At 43.7% G+C, this 21,029-nt stretch overlaps 1 protein-coding gene across 1 annotated transcript in view; it reads left to right on the top strand.

Moving 5' to 3' along the window:
- Positions 1-21,029, top strand: part of LOC106589293 (TANK-binding kinase 1-binding protein 1) — a 110,899-nt gene that overhangs the window by 53,880 nt on the left and 35,990 nt on the right. The window contains exons 2-3 of the mRNA XM_014179075.3: positions 2,291-2,534; positions 18,263-18,388. Coding sequence (XP_014034550.2) covers positions 2,307-2,534; positions 18,263-18,388 — 354 coding nt within the window. The 5' untranslated portion in view covers positions 2,291-2,306. The remainder of the gene's footprint in view (positions 1-2,290; positions 2,535-18,262; positions 18,389-21,029) is intronic.

Below are 21,029 nucleotides of genomic sequence, written 5' to 3'. Positions count from 1 at the left end.
CAGTGCAGTTATTCCCTCCGTAAGACAATCAAACAGTCGCAATTCAACGGCTCAAACATGAGATGTATGTGGCAGGGACTACAGACAATCACGGATTACAAAGGGAAAACCAGCCATGTTGCGGACATCGACGTCTTGCTCCCGGACAAGCTAAACACCTCCTTCGCCCGCTTTGAGGATAACACAGTGCCACCGGCGTGGCCCGCTCCCAAGGACTGCGGGCTCTCGTTTTCCGTGGCCGACGCGAGTAAGACATTTAAACATGTTAACCCTTGTAAGGCTGCCGGCCCAGACGGCATCCCTAGATGCGTCCTCATAGAATGCGCAGATCAGCCGGCTAGAGTGTTTACGGACATATTCAATCTCTCCCTATCCCAGTCTGCTGTCCCCACTTGCTTCAAGATCTCCACCCTTGTTCCTGTAACCAAGAAAGCAAAGGTAACTGAACTAAATGACTATCGCCCCGCAGCACTAACTTCTGTCATCATAAAGTTCTTTGAGAGGCTAGTTAAGGATCTTATTACCTCTACCTTACCTGACACCCTAGACCCATTAAATTTGCATACCACCCCAATAGATCTACATACGATGCACTCGCCATTGCGCTGCACACTGTCCTATCCCATCTGGACAAAAGGAATACCTATGGAAGAATGCTGTTCATTGACTATAGCTTAGTCTTCAACACCATAGTTTCCTCCAAGCTCATCATTAAGCTCGGGGCCCTGGGTCTGAACCCTGCCCTGTATAACTGGGTCCTGGACTTCCTGACGCCTGCCCTCAACACCTCCACTACGCTGATCTTCAACACAGGGGCCCCACAACTGTGCCTGTTCAGCCCCCTCCTGTACTCCCTGTTCACCAATGACTGCGTGACCATGCATGCCTCCAACTCAATCATCAATTTTGCAGACTACACAACAGCTGTACGCCTCATTACCAACAATCACGAGACAGCCTGCAGGGAGGAGGTAAGGGCCCTGGCGAAGTGGTGCCAGGAATTCCGGTGTGCTGGCCTTCTAGGCAGAGTTGCAAAGAAAAAGCCATATCTAAGACTCGCCAATAAAAATAAAAGATTAAGATGGGCAAAAGAACACAGACACTGGACAGAGGAACTCTGCCTAGGCCAGCATCCCAGATTTGCCTCTTCACTGTTGACGTTGAGACTGGTGTTTTGCGGGGAGTATTTAATGAAGGTGCCAGTTGAGGACTTGTGAGGCTTCTGTTCCTCAAACTAGACACTCTAATGTACTTGTCCTCTTGCTCAATTGTGCACAGGGGCCTCCCACTCCTCTTTCTATTCTGGTTAGAGACAGTTTACGCTATTCTATGAAGGGAGTAGTACACAGCATTGTACGAGATCTTCAGTTTCTTAGCAATTTGCTTTTATTTAAAAAATAAAAGCAACATTTTTAAGTGACCTCGAACTTTTGAACGGTAGTGTATGTTTAGGTGAAGTTTGTCATTTTTGCTAGTGTTAGCATTGCTCTTGGGGAGGGTGCTCAGATCCTGGTAGACCCACCTGTGCTAAGTGAGTTGTACAGGCAGAAATGCGTGCTTAGGGCTAGTCCTTTATGGACCCTTTCAGTGTTTTCTTCTTTTGTTGTTGTGTTTTTGTACTTTTGTGAGGGTTTTTGTAAATATTTTGCCCACCTTAATTTTGTAGCACCTTTTATTTAATAAACCTACACCAGATTTTGCACCTTGAACTTTTAAAAATTATTTTTATTTAACCTTTATATAACCAGGTAGGACCCATTGAGGATAAAAAACTATTTTGCGAGGGCGACCTGGCAAGAAGGCAAAACAGGGAAATAGAAATATTACAATAAAATACTAAATACACACAAAAGACAAAGTGTCACAAGTTACGGATACAATTGAATATTAGACAAAAACTGCAGCTATCAAACAGTGTTGTCAATGAGAATCTTAAAAACAGGCAAGGACACTAACTCCCCTAACTTTAATATATTTTGAAGCATATGCCAGGATGAAGGGGCATTATGGGAAAAAGTCGCTCTGAATAAGAGCTTCTGCTAAATGACGTAAATGTAAATGTAAAAATATTGTTTTGCCTCCTGCTGCACAATTGCCCTTAAGACTGAAACACGTACCCCTTTCACAGACTATAACTAGGGCCCAGAGTTGTTCCTTTCCAGGAAATATGGTCAGGAAAAAAACTCTTGGCCTCACACCACACATAGTGTTTCTACATACTGTATCTTCATACTAATCATCTCTCTCTCTCTCTCTCTCTCTCTCTCTCTGTCTCGTTCTATCCTGACAGGTTGAGGCTCTGAGCAATGGAATCTCTATTCGGTGGTGAGCTGAGGCTACTGGGAGGTGGCGAGGGCTTGAAGGAGGACAGCTGTGGCGACGTAGGCTGGTCCTCCTCATCCCTCCCTGATGATATGTACTCCGTCTCCCACTTCGCCCTCATCACCGCCTACCAGGACATCAAGACACGGCTCGCGGGCCTGGAGAGAGAGAACAGTGGCATCAAGAGGAAGCTCAAGATCTACGAGATCAAGGTAGGGCTAAGAGCCGATTTGGCATATGAGCTTTTCCTGATCCTGACCATGTGACTTGACCAAGAAATAATCTAAACTCTAGTTAGAGAGAGCTCTGAGATTTTTCTGGGAAGGAAAAACTCCTGGAATCGGAGTTAGAGGAGTGGAATAAGTCTGGCTAACTTACTGGCTAATCTAGCTTCAATATTCCCTATATTGACCACTAACACTGTTGCATGTTGTGTGTGAGGGACGAGGGTCTCTGTATCTCATCAGTGGTGATATTGTGCTGAGTCAGTGATGTGCCACTCATGCTCTCTATGTGCATGGAGTAGCAGAGTAGTGGTGTAGAGGGACACAGCTGGTGCAGCAGATGAACTCTCTGAGCTGTCCCACCTGGCAGGGTGACTGTAATGTGGGCGAGAACACTGCAGATGAGATGAAAGAGAGGAGAGAGAACAGTTGAGGGAGAGAGAGAGGGATGGAGGGAGGGAAGAGAGAGAGAGGGAGAAGTGCGATGGCTGAATGACAAAGGACAGAGTGCAAATGAGGGAGAAAGAGAACGTGAGAGAGAAGGGCATGAGAGAGAGAGAAAGAGAAGAAGAGAGAGGTAGGGTGATGAAGAGAGTGCCCTCGGGCCTTCAGATTGCTTGTTTTGTCTGTACTGCCTCCCCAGATGTGTGTACGCTCAGTCACTCACTAACACACCTGTCCATAACAGAGCAGCTGGCACTCAAGGCTTTGCCACTAGGTTGCATTTCAGTGAAATGGTTATAAATTATTTATTAAAGGAACAGTTTGTTCAGTTTGAATCACGCAAAAAACTAATGTATTGATTTTGTTAGTACTGAATTAGTCTCTTGTGACAGACAAAGAGACAAAATTTAATAGCTGGCCAGTTCGCATGCAAGATAATGCGATTGGTCTTTCCAAAATTGAATAAATGGTCTGAATCTGAGTATCAGATATGAAAATGTTGGAAAATGTTCTCCAACTTTAAGACTGGCTAAGAGTAAGGTAGCTGACAAGTAGAGAGTTTAGAGTGGCTGGTGCCTCACAGTGTAAGGACTGTGTGGCCCTGAAGAGTTCCTTCCAGAGCTACAACACACTCTGCTAATTCAGTCTAAGTAGAAAGAGGTGTTTCTCTAAATGGAAAATGTTTGTTTGGTCCTCACATCAATATCATTGGATGATTTAATTCAGTCAAATTGTGGCACTCCAAAAGAGATATGCATTAAGATGGAAACACTCATGTGATTTCTGGTTATATTATATAACGTGTGTTGTTCTGTCTTTGTGTGAAGTCAAATCAAATCAAATGTTATTTGTCACGTGCCGAATTCAACAGTTGTAGGAATACTGAAAAATATGGGTTGTTTATGAATTCAAAGGACCAATAAAAAGGAATAAAAAATGTAGGTGCTGGATTTTTGGCCGGTAGCAACCACCACATTGTGTTCCGTTCAGAACACGAGGAAGCAGTAGTTCCAGTTCAAGGGTTTAATGAAGATCCACACACGCACACACACATACAACACCACTCTCTCTGATACTAATTGTGGTTCTGTAAAGAAAAGAGGAGAACTTAGGCTATAGCACAGTATGGGAAAATTTGCCTATTTGCATGTCAACATTTAAACAGACTATGTGGACTCAAACACATGCTAGATGCACAAAGAACAATAGAGCAATGTAGAAATATCTACACATTTGAAAACATAATAAGCATGAGCGATCTACAACCAAATCGCTAATCGCTAATAAGCATGCTAAATAGTCATGCATTCCGGATGACAATGCTAATGCTAGCAGGAGTACGCAAGCTAGGTAGCTAGCTAGCAAGTTTACACAAATGGTACATATTTATAACAGACACTATTTAGCTCCAAACAACAAGACATCAGGATTTTGGCACTTACATTTAGATGCTCGCACAATAAACATCAAAAAGAAAAGCAATTTCTTCTAAGGCAGTAGAATAAGCAGGAGAGAAAAACAGGCTGGTCATCAGAATGGAAACTACAAACTGCCTGAGGCCCTGCCAGGTCGGATATTATGCTAAGTCCCGGGAAAAAAGGATGCTGATAGGCTAATAAAATTATAATGATTGGTGTGACCTTATTCCAATAGGTAAACCAAAAGAAAGTTGGGCTCTTGGAAAAGAGATGAGCTGGCTGTTTTTACAGCCACACGCAAATGTGTTATACATATTTGCTTCAACTGACAAGCCAGCTAAGGGTCAGTAGCTTCTTGAGGAAGGATGGACAGCTGGATGAGTCGAGCAACATGCCTGACGTAGGTTCTGTCCTTGACTTGGATCTCTGCTGTCCTCATTTTCCCGTCTGCTCCATGGATAACTTACTTGATAGTTCCAACTTGCCAGAGTGCCCTATGAGACTGATCATCCACGATCATCATAACCGTCCAAACTACAAGGTCTTTCTTATCCTTGTGCCACTTATGGCGGCCTTGAAGTGCAGGTAAGTAGTTCCATGTGAAGCAGTGCCAGAAATGGTCGGCTAGAACCTGGCTGTGTCTCCATTTTTTGCGACTGAGCAGTTCAGACTCTGGGTAGACCACCTGTTGTAGTGATGAGTCTGGCCGCCCCATGAGAAGAGAGTTTGGAGTGATTGGATCCGGATCCGCAATGTCCGATGACACATATCCCAAGGGATTGGAGTTCAAGATCCCTTCTATTTCGATTAGGACAGTCCTCAGTACCTCTTCAGAGATATTCTGTGCACCATGGGTGGTTTGCAGGGCAGTCTTGATGGATCTGATCTCTCTCTCCCAGCATCCTCCAAAGTGTGGTGCACTTGGTGGGTTGAAGGCGAAGCGAATCTTCTGACTGGCTAACTGTTCCTGGAACTGTGGATGGAGACTCGTGAAGGCCTCCTGTAGCTCTCGCTCCACTCCCTTGAAATTTGTTCCTTGATCGGACAGAAACTCAAAGGGCTTTCCTCTTTGAGCGATTAAGGAACTGGAATCCATGTTCGTCAGTAGATCCACTTGTGCAGCCCGGGTGGTCATGGACTTAAAGATGATGCCCCTTCTCTTTTAATTTCTTCGGCCAATCTTGATGATATATGGTCCAAAGCAGTCCACGCCTGTAGAATAAAATGTGGGCTTGTGGAGCCACAGTTGGGCTGGAGGCAGGTCAACCATCCTAGGCACATCTGGCTGGCCTCGCCACATCCTGCATCCGGTGCAGCCAAGCTGAAAACAGCAAATGGGTGCCCTCCCTCTCAGAATCCAGAACCTTCGACGTAACTCAGTAACTCTGGTCCTGGGTGCCTCAGCTGCTCATTATATTTCTTGATCTACAACCTGGTGAGTGGATGACCTGGGTCCAGAACCACCTCCAAAGGCAATCTCCAACACGGTATCAGTCTGGTGTCATTGTCATACTCCGGGGCCAGCTTCACCAGATGGCTGCTCGGAGGGATTGGCTTCCCTGCCTCTAGTAGGGAGAGGTCTTCTGGGAAGCTCTCAGACTGAGCATGTCTGAGTACTTCGAGTTCTGCTTGCTTGAAATCATCAACTGAAGGGCTGTCTGCACTACTGGCCGCCCCATGTAGCAACTGCACTGTGGCTTCCACCAGCTCATGGAAAGTGTTGAACTGGGCAACATCATAGAGAGACAACGTGAAGTCCGCTGACAGGAGTCCACAGAAGGTAGGCTTCCGCAGCTCCTTTGCTTTGTCAGGAGGTACTGCCACAGGAATGGAGGACCTTGACTCCAACGGTTGTGTTCTGAAAGCTGAGACAGCATCTTGCCGCATGTGATATCGTCATCCGGATTTCTCTCCATGTCCATGCAATGCCAGGCCTGGGGGTCCGTGAGCTCTTGTATTTCTGCGACTCTTGTGCCTACAAATACTTTGTATCTGCAGGAGTGTGACTAGAGCCAGGTTAAGACTGTTGTAGAATCCGACCAGTACGTGACCTCATGGATTTCCAGGGTGAGTTATTTTCTGATGACCACGGCCAACTGGGCACCAGTGAGTGCAGCGCAGAGCTCAAGTCTTGGCATCAACTGTTGTCATTTTGGGGCCACTCTTGATCTTGCTGCAAGGAATACCACTTGGATCTGTCCATTGGTGTCTTCAGTACAGAGGTATGCGATGGCACCGTATGCACGTTCTGAGGCATCATTGAAGACTTGAACACTTATTTTGCTCGTTGGGAGATCCATGTCGAGGCTGATGTAACACCTTGGTAGTGTGACCTGAGACAGCTGTGGAAGTTTGTTCTCACAAATAAGCCACGCTTGGAGAAGATCTTCAGGTAGGTCTGGGTCATCGCACACTCTTTTCTTGGTCTAGAGCTTCTGGACCACAACCTTGGCCTGTGTGGTGTATGGGACACCGAGGCCAAATGGATCGTACTGGCTGGCAAGGATCCGATATATGTTTAGCATGGTGGGTTCAACTTTCTCCATGTGACCTTGCTTGTAGCCAAGAGTGTCAGACAGACATTACCATCATAATCCAAGGGTGTGCTCTTGGGGTTCCACGCCATCCTGGGTGAACCACAGCTCACTGCTCTCCGACCTGTTCTTGAGGTGGGTGTTCGATGACTGCTGGAAGGTTGCTGGCCCACTGGCGTAGATCGAATCCTCCCTCAGCAAGAAGGTGCTTCAGCTTGTCCACCAGTTTCTTGGGTTCATCTGCAGAGGGGAGGCTTTGTAGACGTTCTACAGAAAAGCGCACATCTTCTACGGCTCACTAAAGTTCGACTCTGTCTTCTCCTCCAGTAGATGCATGTCTTCTACATCTTGTCTGGACCGTGTGACGAGCTTCTCACTCCTGTACTGTAGGGTATCCAACTGTCAGAGCTTCTCTACATGGCTGAAGAGCTCTGCAGATGGAGAGACAAGGGATGTATGAAGGCATTGTTGTGGAGCAAGTCTTTGCTGCAGGAACTTTGAAGGGCCTTGAAGGGTCCATCCGAGCTGAGTCTTGATGGCGGCAGGTCCACCAGGGGGACCCAAATACACTGGCTCTGTCGGAGTGATTAGATGGGGATAGTCTGATCCGATGAGCAGTAATGGCTGCACCTGATCCAGTGGTTGAAGGGGTAGGCCTTTGAGGTGCCGATATCTTTTCTGAAGGGCTTTGACCGGGAAGGTATGCGGTGCAAGGCCCAACTCTTCAGCTGTGAAGGCTCTGTGGATGTCAAAGGACCTGTTTGGTTGAGTAACAGGGTCCACAGAGAATGACACAGAAGCTCCATGGTTGATTGACATCTTGATGCACCGTACAAGGTGCCAAGTCCTCTTGATTGCCTTGGAGGGCTAGCTGCTCTGCTGTTTCGGGTAGAAGTATAGTGCAACAGGGCGTACGTGTCAAGTGACTTGTTGCCCTCCGCAAGATGACTCAACTCATCTTCAGCAGCACCTTGCTGCTGCCGGAAGGTCGATCAACATAGAGAGCCTGGAGTGGAGCTCACCAGGCAAATGCTCTCTGTTGGCGCCTTTGTGCTGGCTGTCTTCATAGCATTCGTGCTAGCATTCTTTGTAGCAGTCGGGCTAGTATTGACCTCATGGACAATCTCAAGATGCTTCTTCTTGCACTTCTTGCACTTAGCCTTGAGAGTACACTGAGCTGCTTGGTGTTCGCGTCCACACTTCCAACATCTTTCATTTGTCTTGATCCAGGATTCTTTCTGTTCTTTGTAAAGGAGCTGAAAATTGGTGCATTGATTCATGTAATGCTCGGTGGTGATGTAGAACAGACAATACTTTTTTGGCTTCTCCCGTGACCTTTCCTGCGGAGACTGGTTCTGTGCAGAGACTGACTTCATCCTTTCTATGCTCACCTCCGTGGAGGATGGTGGTGGTCTTGGGGAAGGATTTGTCTTTACACTGATCTCGGCGTGAGCTAGGGTGGTCCCTGCTTTGGTTGCTACTGAACTGTGTGCCATCTACTTGCACTCTCACCTCGTACTCGAGCCCTTCTGCCAAGTTAAGGAGGGTTGGAATGGGTTTCTTGATGGGGTTCACACATCTCTTGAAGTTGGCTCTTGGTTGTGTGGTAATTTAACCTCTTACATCTAGACGTTCCGCTAGCGGAACACCTGCTCCAATATCCAATGATAGGCGTGGCGCGAATGACAAATTCCTCAAAAATACAAAAACTTCAATTTTTCAAACATATGACTATTTCACAGCATTTTAAAGACAAGACTCTCCTTTATCTAACCACACTGTCCGATTTCAAAAATGCTTTACAGCGAAAGCAAAACATAAGATTATGTCAGCAGAGTACCAAGCCAGAAATAATCAGACACCCATTTTTCAAGCCAGCATATAATGTCACCAAAACCCAGAAGACAGCTAAATGCAGCACTCACCTTTGATGATCTTCATCAGATGACAACCCTAGGACATTATGTTATACAATACATGCATGTTTTGTTCAATCAAGTTCATATTTATATCAAAAACCAGCTTTTTACATTAGCATGTGACGTTCAGAACTAGCATACCCCCCGCAAACTTCCGGGGAATTCGCTAACATTTTACTAAATTACTCACGATAAACGTTCACAAAAGCATAACAATTATTTTAAGAATTATAGATACAGACCTCCTCTATGCACTCGATATGTCCGATTTTAAAATAGCTTTTTGGTGAAAGCACATTTTGCAATATTCTAAGTACATAGCCCAGGCATCACGGGCTCGCTATTTAGACACCCGGCAAGTTTAGCACTCACCATAATCATATTTACTATTATAAAAATTTCATTACCTTTTGTTGTCTTCGTCAGAATACACACCCAGGACAGCTACTTCAATAACAAATGTTGGTTTGGTCCAAAATAATCCATCGTTATATCCGAATAGCGGCGTTTTGTTCGTGCGTTCCAGACACTATCCGAAATAGTAAAGAAGTGTCACGCGCTTGGCGCAATTCGTGACAATAAAATTCTAAGTATTCCATGACCGTACTTCGAAGCATGTCAACCGCTGTTTAAAATCAATTTTTACGACATTTTTCTCGTAGAAAAGCGATAATATTCCGACAGGGAATCTCCTTTTCGGCAAACAGAGGAAAAAATCCCAAAGGCGGGGGCGGTCGGGGTCACGCGCATAAGCTAGTGTCTCTTGATGGGCCACTTGAGAAAGGCGATAATGTGTTTCAGCCTGGGGCTGGAATGACGACATTCTGTTTTTTCCCGGGCTCTGAGAGCCTATGGAAGACGTGGGAAGTGTCACGTTAGAGCAGAGATCCTTAGTAAATGATAGAGATGGAAAAGAAGTTCAACAAATGGTCAGACAGGCCACTTCCTGTAAAGGAATCTCTCAGGTTTTGACCTGCCATTTGAGTTCTGTTATACTCACAGACACCATTCAAACAGTTTTAGAAAATTTAGGGTGTTTTCTATCCATATGTAATAAGTATATGCATATTCTAGTTACTGAGTAGGAGTGGTAACCAGATTAAATCGGGTATGTTTTTTATCCAGCCGTGTCAATGCTGCCCCCTAGCCCTAACAGGTTAAGAACAAATTCATTCAACACCACTCTTTCTAATAATACTAGTTTTACAGGGTCCTAACCAACTGTGCTATTTTGTTATTTTTTTTGCATTTTTTGTAACTAATTTTGAACATAATTTTGCTGCTACCGTCTCTTATGACCGAAAACAGCTTCTGGACATCAGAACAGTGATTACTCACCTCGAACTGGATGAAGATTTTTTTCTTTAATGAGTCCGACGCGAAGGATATACTGCCTCCCAGAGACCAGGCCCAAATCCCCGTCATTCGCGTGAAGAAAAGATGGAAATACAGGGGGTGGCGGTCTGGGTGCCTTGTGAGAATTCGTCGGCGAGTGAGTAAACCATCACTACCTTCGGTATTATTGGCCAACATGCAAAACATTGGAAAACAAACTGGACGATCTACAATTAAGACTATCCTACCAACGGGACATTGAAAACTGTAATATCTTATGTTTCACCAAGACTTGGCTGAACAACGACACGGATAATATAGAGCTCGCTGGCTTGTGTTTCGACAGGACAGAGCAGTGACGTCTGGTAAGACGAAGGGGCGGGTTTGTTTGTCTATTTGTCAATAACTGCTCGTGTGCGATGTCTAATATTAACCTGTTGGGGGTAGGGGGCAGTATTTACACGGCCGGATAAAAAAACATACCCGATTTAATCTGGTTATTACTACTGCCCAGAAACTAGAATATGCATATAATTATTTGCTTTGGATAGAAAACACCCTAAAGTTTCTAAAACTGTTTGAATGGTGTCTGTAAGTATAACAGAACTCATATGGCAGGCAAAAACCTGAGAAGATTCTGTACAGGAAGTGCCCTCTCTGACCATTCCTTGAGCTTCTTGACTCTGTTTATTGAAGACTGAGGATCTTTGCTGTAACGTGACACTTCCTACGGCTCCCATAGGCTCTCAGAAGGCGGGAAAAAGCTGAATGATGTAATTCCAGCCACTGGCTGAAAAACATTAGCGCTTTTGGTAAGTGCTCTATCAGAGGACAATGGGCTGAGGCGCATGCACGAGTCGACCCCATGTTTTATTTTCTTTCGTCTTTGAACCTAAACACGCTTTCCCGGTCGGAATATTATCGCTTTTTTACGAGAAAAAAGGCATAAAAATTGATTTTAAACAGTGGTTGACATGCTTCGAAGTACGGTAATGGAATATTTCGAAATTTTTGGTCACAAAATGCGTCGTGCATTTTCACCCTTCTTTACCATTCGGATAGTGTCTTGAACGCACGAACAAAACAGAGGATATTTGGATATAACTATGGATTATTATGGACCAAACCAACATTTGTTATTGAAGTAGAAGTCCTGGGAGTGCATTCTGACGAAGACAGCAAAGGTAATAACATTTTTCTTATAGTAAATCTGATTTTGGTGAGTGCTAAACTTGGTGGGTGTCTAAATAGCTAGCCCTGTGATGCCGGGCTATCTACTGAGAATATTGCAAAATGTGCTTTCACCAAAAAGCTATTTTAAAATCGGACATAACGAGTGCATAGAGGAGTTCTGTATCTATAATTCTTAAAATAATTGTTATGTTTTTTGTGAACGTTTATCGTGAGTAATTTAGTAAATTCACCGGAAGTTTGCTAGTTCTGAACGTCACATGCTAATGTAAAAAGCTGGTTTTTGATATAAATATGAACTTGATTGAACAAAACATGCATGTATTGTATAACATAATGTCCTAGGGTTGTCATCTGATGAAGATCATCAAAGGTTAGTGCTGCATTTAGCTGTGGTTTTTGTTTATGTGACATTATATGCTAGCTTGAAAAATGGGTGTCTGATTATTTCTGGCTGGGTACTCTGCTGACATAATATAATGTTTTGCTTTCGTTGTAAAGCCTTTTTGAAATCGGACAGTGTGGTTAGATTAACGAGAGTCTTGTCTTTAAAATGGTGTAAAATAGTCATATGTTTGAGAAATTGAAGTAATAGCATTTCTAAGGTATTTGAATAACGCGCCACGGGATTCAACTGGCTGTTGAGTAGGTGGGACGATTTCGTCCCGCCGACCCTAGAGAGGTTAAAGATGTCTCGAGGTATTGCTCGCCTGAGGTAGAATATCTCATGATAAGCTGTAGACCACACTATCTACCAAGGGAGGTCACATCTATATTATTCGTAGCCTTCTATTAACCACCACAAACCGATGCTGGCACTAAGACCGCACTCAACGAGCTGTATAAGGCCATAAGCAAACAAGAAAATGCTCATCCAGAAGCAGCGCTCCTAGTGACCGGGGACGATTTGGCAGATCTGATTCCTGCTTAAAAGCGGAGACTAAAGCAGGAGGTAATAGTGTCTCACTCGCTCAATGTGGAGGTGGTCAGATGAGGCGGATGCTACACTGCGGGACTGTTTTGCCGGTGCAGACTGGATTATGTTTTGGGAATCATCTGGTGGAATTTGAGGAGTGTACCACCTCGGTCACCGGCTTCATTGATGGGTGTGTCGACGGCGGCGTCCCCACAGTAACCATGCGTACATTTCCCGGCCAGAAGCCATTGATTACAGGCAACATCCGCAACGAGCTAAAGGCTGGAGCTGCTGCTTTCAGGGAGCGGGACACTGGCTTGTAAGAAATCCCACTATGCCTTCAGACGAACCATCAAACAGGCAAAGCGTCGATACAGGACCAAGATTGAATCCTACTGCACTGGCTCTGACGCTCGTTGGATGTGTAAACCCAGCTGCGAACTGCCCAGTGACTCGAGAATACCAGACGAGCTGAATGCCTTTTGTGCTTGCTTTGAGGCAAGCAACACTGAAGGATGCATGAGAGGACCAGCTGTTCCGGACGACTGTGTGATCACGCTCTCCGTAGCTGTGGGCAAAACCTTTAAACAGGTCAACATTCACAAAGCCGCGGGGCCAGACGGATTGCCAGGATGTGTACTCAAAGCATGTGCGGACCAACTGGCGGGTGTCTTCACTGACATTTTCAACCTCTCCCTGGCCGAGTCTGTAATGCCTGCGTGTTTCAAGTAGACCGCCATGGTCCCTGTGCCCAAGAAAGCCAAGGTAACCTGCCTAAATGATTACCGCCCCGTAGCACTCATGTCGGTAGCCATGAGATGCTTTGGGGAGCTGGTCATGGCTCACAGAGGCCCTGGACCCGCTCCGGTTTGAATGCCGCCTTGGCGGATCCACAGATGACACCATCTCAATCGCACTCCAGTGGTGTAAAGTACTTAAGTAAAAATACTTTAAAGTACTACTTATGTAGTTTTGGGAGGGATCTGTACTTTATATTTTTGACAACTTTTACTTTTACTCCACTAAATTCCTAAAGAAAATAATGTCATTTCTACTCCATACATTTTCCCTGACAACCGAAAGTACTTGTTACATTTTGAATGTTTAGCAGGACAGGAAAATTGTCTAATTCACGCACTTAAAGAGAAAATCCCTGGTCATCCCTACTGCATCTGATCTGGCAGACTCACTAAACACAAATGCTGTGACTGGAAATTATGTCTGAGTGTTGGTGTGCCCCTGGCTATCCGTACATTTAAAAAACAAGAAAATCGGAAGAAAATGTACTTTTACTTATGATACATAAGTATATTTTTGCTATTACATTTACTTTTGATACTTAAGTATATTTAAAACCAATTACTTTTGGACTTTTACTCAAGTAGGATTTTACTCGGTACTTTTTACATCACTGCTCCACACTGCCCTTTCCCACCGGGACAAAAGGAACACCTATGTGAGAGTGCTATTCATTGGCTGCAGCTCGGCATTCAACACCTCAGTACCCACAGAGTTCATCACTAACCTAAGGACCCTGGGACTAAACACCTCCCTCTGCAACTGGATCCTGGACTTCCTGACGGGCCGCCACCAGGTGGTAAGGGTAGGCAGCAACACAGCTGCCACTCTGATCCTCAACACTGGGGCCTCTCAGGGGTACATGCTCAGTCCCCTCCTGTACTCCCTGTTCACCCACGACTGCATGGCCAAGCATGACTCCAACACCATCATTAAGTTTGCTGACGACACAACAGTGGTAGGCCTGATCACCGACAACGATGAGACAGCCTATAGGTAGGAGGTCAGAGTCCTGGCAGTGTGGTGCCAGGACATATGAAAGCTGGTGGTTCAATATTCACAGTTCTTCAATATTCCCAGTAAAGAAATATTAGGTTGCAGTTATTATAGGAATTATGACTCGTCGACTATTTCTCTCTATACCATTTGTATTTCATATACCTTTGACTATTGAATGTTTTAATAGGCACTTTAGTATTGCCAGCCTAATCTTAGGAGTTGATAGGCTTGAATTCATAAACAGCACTGTGATCAAGCATTGCTAAGAGCTTCTGGCAAACGCAGTAAAGTTTGAATGAATGCTTACGAGCCTGCTGCTGCCTACCACCGCTCAGTCAGACTGCTCTATCAAATATCAAATCATAGACTTAATTATAATATAACAAACACAGAAATACGAGCCTTTGGTCATTAATATGGTCAAATCCGGAAACTATCATTTCGAAAAGAAAACGTTTATTCTTTCACTGAAATACGGAACCGTTACGTATTTTATCAAACAGTTGGCAACCCTAAGTCTAAATATTGCTGTTACATTGCACAACCTTCAATGTTATGCCATAATTATGGAACAATCTGTCAAATTAGTTCGCAACGAGCCAGGCGGCCCAATCTTTTGCATATACCCTGACTCTGCGTGCAATGAACGCAAGAGAAGTGACACAATTTCCCTAGTTAATATTGCCTGCTAACATGAATTTCTTTTAACTAAATATGCAGGTTTAAAAAAATATACTTCTGTGTATTGATTTTAAGAAAAGCAAATGATGTTTATGGTTAGGTACATTCGTGCAGTGATTGTGCTTTTTTTTTGCGAATGCGCCTTTGTTAAATCATCACTCGTTTGGTGAAGTAGGCTGTGATTCGATGATAAATTATCAGGCACCGCATTGATTATATGCAACGCAGGACAAGCTAGTTAACCTAGTAATATCATCAACTATGTGTAGTTAACTAGTGATTATGCGAAGATTGGTTGTTTTTTATAAGATAAGTTTAATGCTAGCTAGCAACTTACCTTGGCTGCTTGCTGCATTCACATAACAGGTGGTCAACCTGCCACTCAGTTTCCTCGTGGAATGCAATGTAATTGGCCATAATCGGCATCCAAAAATGCAGATTACCAATTGTTATGAAAACTTGAAATCCGCCCTAATTAATCGGCCATGCCGATTAATCGGTCGACCTCTAGTCCAAACACACCAAGACAGTTGTGAAGAGGGCACGACAACACCTTTCCCCCCTCAGAAGACTGAAAAGATTTGGCATGGGTCCCCAGATCCTCAAAAGTATCTATAGCTGCACCATCGAGAGCATCCTGACCGGTTGCATCACCGCCTGGTATGGTAACTGCTTGGCATCTGACTGTAAGGCGCGACAGAGGGTAGTGCATACGTCCCGGTACATCATTGGATTCAAGCTTCCTGACATTCAGGACCTATATACTAACGTAAACTAACTCACTTTTGTACATCGTACTGGTCCGTACAATTTACCTTATTTTAGCACCCAAAAAATGTAATACTTCCAGATCAACTGTAATATCAATACCATTGTAAAGCACAATTTCTCTCCTTTCCAACGAAATCAATGACGAGACCTTCATGATGCCCATCTCTGCATGATTGAAGAAGGCAATGACCTCCGTTGGGTCTTTTTAAAAATGGCGTGTGGGGCTGCTAAACCTATTGCGTGATAGTGAGAAGGAGAGATGTCGTGTGGGGAAACGGCTTTTTTCACTCGATCTGTCCAACTTATCACCTTATCGTCTCTAAAATGCAAATAAAACACTATAAAGAGTTTATATAATGTGTCATTACATACCTATTTGAAGGTTTGTGTCGAATTTGAATCAGATTTTTAGGGCGGTGCTAAAGTGATCTTCAGAAGTAAACAGCGGCTTTTGAGAGTCATGATAGCTTGCAGTGATGACGCAAAAAATGACTACTTACCCTGTCCCTGTCCCTTTCTTGTTTTTAAATGGTGAGAGAAGTGCTACACCTGGTGGAGAGAGGCTGTAAGACAGAATTAGTTGCTTTATGCGTGCTGTATGTTACGCCATGGCACGTCACGGTGTAATGTACAGTGTCGGAGTGGTCAGTTTTTTCAACTTTTCTCCAATACTATAGAGTCATTACCATGTCAATCAACGCTTGAATAGAAACATACTTCACACCCCAGATTTTGATTTCTAAACAGTCGCTACAGTCCCATTAGTTTTCTTTGCAGTCTCGTTTGACTGTTGCGGTTGCGCACAAGTACAGAATGGGGTTAGCGTACATTAGGCGGTGTTAGAGGAAAGTCCCAAAAATTGTCAAAGACTCCAGCCATCCTCTCTGCTACAGCACGGCAAGCAGTACCGGAGTGCCAAGTCTAGGAACAAAAAGACTCCTTAACATTTTCTACCCCCATAAGACTGCTGAACAACTAAACTAATCAAATGGCCACCCTGACTATTTACGTTGAACCCCCCCCCCCTTTGTTTTTAGACTGCTACTACTCACAGTTATTGTTATGTAAATGTATTGTGTTGCTTTTTGATTGATTAGATTTTTTTTACTTTAGTTTATTTAGTAAATATTTTATTAACTCTATTTCTTGAACTGCATTGTTGGTTAAGGGCTTGTAAGTAAAAATTTCACGGTAAGGTTGTATTCGGTGCATGTGACAAATAAAATTTGATTTGATTTGATTTTAATTGTGGTTCTGTAAAGAAAAGAGGAGAAATTAGGCTATAGCACAGTATGGAAAAATGTGCCTATTTGCATGTCAACAACTAAATAGGCTATGTGGACCCAAACACATGCTGGATGCACAAAGAACAATAGAGCAATGTAGAAATATCTAAACATTATAAAACATAATAAGCATGATCGATCTACTACTAAAAATAGCCTAGCACCACAGACAAATGCTAACAAATGCTAATCGCTAATAAGCATGCTAAATAGTAATGCATTCTGGATGACAATACTAATGCTAGCGGGAGTACACAAGCTAGCATTAGCTAGCAAGTTTAACAGAAATGATACATATTTACAACAGACACTATTTAGCTCCAAACAACAAGACATCAGGATTTTGGCACTTACATTTAGCTGCACGCACAATAAACATCAGAAAGAAAAGCAATTTCTTAAAAGGTGGTAGAATAAGCAGGAGAAAAACAGGTTGGTTATCAGAATGGACACTACAGACTGCCTGAGGCCCTGCCTGGTCGGGCATTATGCTAAATCCCGGAAAAAAGGCTGCTGTTTGGCTAATAGGAAAACCAAAAGATAGTTGGGGTCTTGGGGTACCTGTACCGAGTCAATGTGCGGGGGTACAGGTTAGTCGAGGTAATTTAGGTAATATGTAAATATAGATAGGGGTAAAGTGACTATGCATAGATAATAAACAGCGAGTAGCAGCAGCGTAAATAATAATACCCCCCAAAGTATATAATAATTATTATTTTTTTAAATAAGAAAAAAAAGTGGGGGGTCAATGCAAATAGTCCGGGTAGCTATTTGATTAGCTGTTCAGCAGTCTTATGGCTTGAGGGTAGAAGCTGTTAAGAAACCTTTTGGACCCGGACATGGCAATCCAGTACCACTTGCGGTAGCAGAGAGAACAGTCTATGACTAGGACGGCTGGAGTCTTTGGCAATATTTAGGGCCTTCCTCTGCCACCGCCTGGTATAGAGGTCCTAGATGGCAGGAAGCTTGGCCTCAGTGATCTACTGGGCCGTTCGCACTACCCTCTGTAGCGCCTTGCAGTCGGAGGCCGAGCAGTTGCCATACCAGGCGGTGATGCAACCAGTCAGGATGCTCTCAATGGTGCAGCGGTATAACTTTTTGAGGATCTGAGGACCCATGCCAAATCTTTTCAATCTCCTGAGGGGGAATAGGCATTGTCGTGCCCTCTTCACGACTGTCCTGGTGTGTTTGGACCATGAGTTTCCCCAAGTAAACAGATGCTCAACTCACTCTATGCTGTTGCTCGGTGCGCTGTTTTTCTCTGTATTTCTCAAACAATATAGGAGTTATAAGAGTAATGTCTAACAAGATTGAAAGATTATTATATACTGTTATGTATGGAGCATGTGTGGGAAAAAAGTTACATGACAAGACCTGTATCGTACGAATTATAAATAATGTTGTGCTCCTTTCTCCCTCTCCAGTTCCCTATGATCAGTGAGTTTGGGGAGGACAGGAACTCCTACTGCAGCTTTGAGTCCAAGGAGACAACTCTACTGCAGTCAGAGAACGGCAACCTGCAGCAGAAAGTCAGCACCCTCACCCACGAGGTGAGACTGAGAAAACACCTGGGGCTTCATTTAATCCCACCCACAATGCAGTATTTATAATTTCCTTCCCATGGCATGTAAAATCACAGGATGATGAGTACTGTGAAAAACATACCACTATTAGCAAGTACACAGTGTAAACATTGATATGGCTAGCTATAAAACGAAAGGACTACTCTATTCTTCCCTGAAGAATTTATATATCACTTTGTCTATTGTTGAGAGGGAGGAAGGAGAGGCAGGAGAGGAGAGGTGAGGAGAGGGGGAGTGGTGTGAAGGAAGAATACAAAGCCGTGATTAAAAAAAGAGTGAGGGGGAGGAAGAGGTTTATGGGAACATGTTCAAGGGATGCGCTTTGTCCCTTGAACACACAAGGTCAGAGCACTTCGACAAAGGCCTTTATAAAGATTGTTAGTGTCACGCCTCAATGAGCAAGCCCGTACAAGTCAAGGCAATATTTGCTTCCCCTGCCAACCTGAAACAGTGGCTTCCACCTAGGAAACCACATTTTCTATCCACACAGCCAGGAGGGTAGTGAGTGAGTCTGCTTCACGTGTAATCTGTCTCCACTCCTCTTTGTCACGATGTTGACTGCCTGGCTCACCTTGGCGGTGATTTCAATGTGTTACCATAGACACGCTTCTGCTGAATTCTCCACTGCTCAAGCATCTTGTACTGTCATATCTCTCTTTGTCCTAAGTTGCTTTCTCTCTTTCCCTCTCTTTTTGTGACTTTGTCTCTCTCTTTCTCTCACTCCCTCGTTCTCTCTGGACCTCTTCTCCCCCCTCTCATTCTCTCTCCCTCTTTCGCTCTGATTTTCTTTCTCATCAGATTCTTTCAGTTCTCCTCTCTTTGTCAGTGTTTCCTCCAGTGACCCCCAACCCCTCATTCATTTCCATCTTCATCTTATTCATTTGTCTTCTTCCTCAGTCATCTATCCATTTGTCCACCATGTCTCCCACTTAAATCACTGGATATAATTTACAGTATTGAGTGTCTATGACTTTGACATCAGACAGGGCCCATGTTCATAAAGAGTCTCAGAGTAGGGGTGCTGATATGGGAGCAGGTTGGCCTTTTAGATAATAATAAATGATTATATGGACAGCGGGGTCTGATTCTACTCTGAGATGCTTGAATATGGGCCTCGATCTGTGGGTGTGAAAGTCATCAAGATACTATTGTTGCAAATTTTCTTGTCTCAATATTACAAGAAGTTGCTGGAATGGAAATACATGTAATGGCTGTCTAGACTGTCTGGGAGACACAGGCACTGTCTGAAGTTATTTTTGTGTCCTGCATGATAATCATTATGGAGTATTTCTTTAGGCTTCAGACTGAGAGAAGCATTAGATAAAAAACGAACTATAATAGAACAAGTTTTTTTATTTTGCTTCTAAAAAGAAGTTTCAACAGTGAAATGAATGAAAACAGGAAATTGGGACTGGCTCTACGATCATTTAATTCCTCGTCTCACTTTCTTTCTCTGTCAATTCAATTCAATTGAATTCAAGGGCTTTATTGGCATGGGAAACATATGTTAACATTGCCAAAGCAAGTGAAATAGATGATAAACAAAAGTGAAGTAAACAATAAAAATGAACAGTAAACATTACACTCACAGAAGTTCCAAAAGAATACAGACATTTCAAATGTCATATTATGCTATATACAGTGTTGTGATGATGTGCAAATAGTTAAAGTACAAAAGGAAAATAAATAAACATAAATACGGGTTGTATTTACAATGGTGTTTGTTCTTCCGTGGTTGCCCTTTTATTGTGGCAACAGGTCACAAATCTTACTGCTGTGATGGCACACTGGAATTTCACGCAGTAAATATGGGAGTTCATCAAAATTGGGTTTGTTTTCAAGTTCTTTGTGGATCTGTGTAATCTGAGGGAAATATGTGTCTCTAATATGGTCCTACGTTTATTTGGCAGGAGGTTAGGAAGTGCAGCTCAGTTTCCACCTCATTTTGTGGGCAGTGTGCACATAGCCTGTCTTGTCTTGAGAGCCAAGGCTATGCTCACTGAGTCTGTACATAATCAAAGCTTTCCTTAAGTTTGGGTCAGTCACAGTGGGTCAGTCACAGTGGTCAGGTATTCTGCCACTGTGTACTCTCTGTTTAGGGCCAAATAGCATTCTAGTTTGCTCAGTTGTTTTGTTAATTCTTTCCAATGTGTCAAGTAATTATCTTTTGTTTTCTCATGATTTGGTTGCGTCTAATTGTGTTGCTGTCCTTGGGCTCTGTGGGGTATGTTTGTGTTTGTGAATAGAGCCCCAGGACCAGATTGCTTAGGGGACTCTTCTCCAGGTTCATCGCTCTGTAGGTGATGGCTTTGTTATGGAAGGTTTGGGAATCGCTTCCTTTTAGGTGGTTGTAGAATTTAACGGCTCTTTTCTGGATTTTGATCATTAGTGGGTATCGGCCTAATTCTGCTCTGCGTGCATTATTTGGTGTTTTACGTTGTACACGGAGGATATTTTTGCAGAATTCTGCATGCAGAGTCTCAATTTGGTGTTTGTCCCATTTTGTGAATTCTTGGTTGGTGAGCGGACCCCAGCCCTCACAACCATAAAGGGCAATGGGCTATATAACTGATTCAACTATTTTGAGCCAGATCCTAATTGGTATTTT

This window comes from Salmo salar, chromosome 28 (assembly GCF_965601325.2).
Source record: "Salmo salar chromosome 28, fSalSal1, whole genome shotgun sequence".
In the NCBI taxonomy this organism is placed as follows: Eukaryota; Metazoa; Chordata; class Actinopteri; order Salmoniformes; family Salmonidae; genus Salmo; species Salmo salar.
The sequence above is the reverse complement of the archived record's forward strand: the minus strand, read 5'-3'. Positions and strand labels throughout refer to the sequence as shown.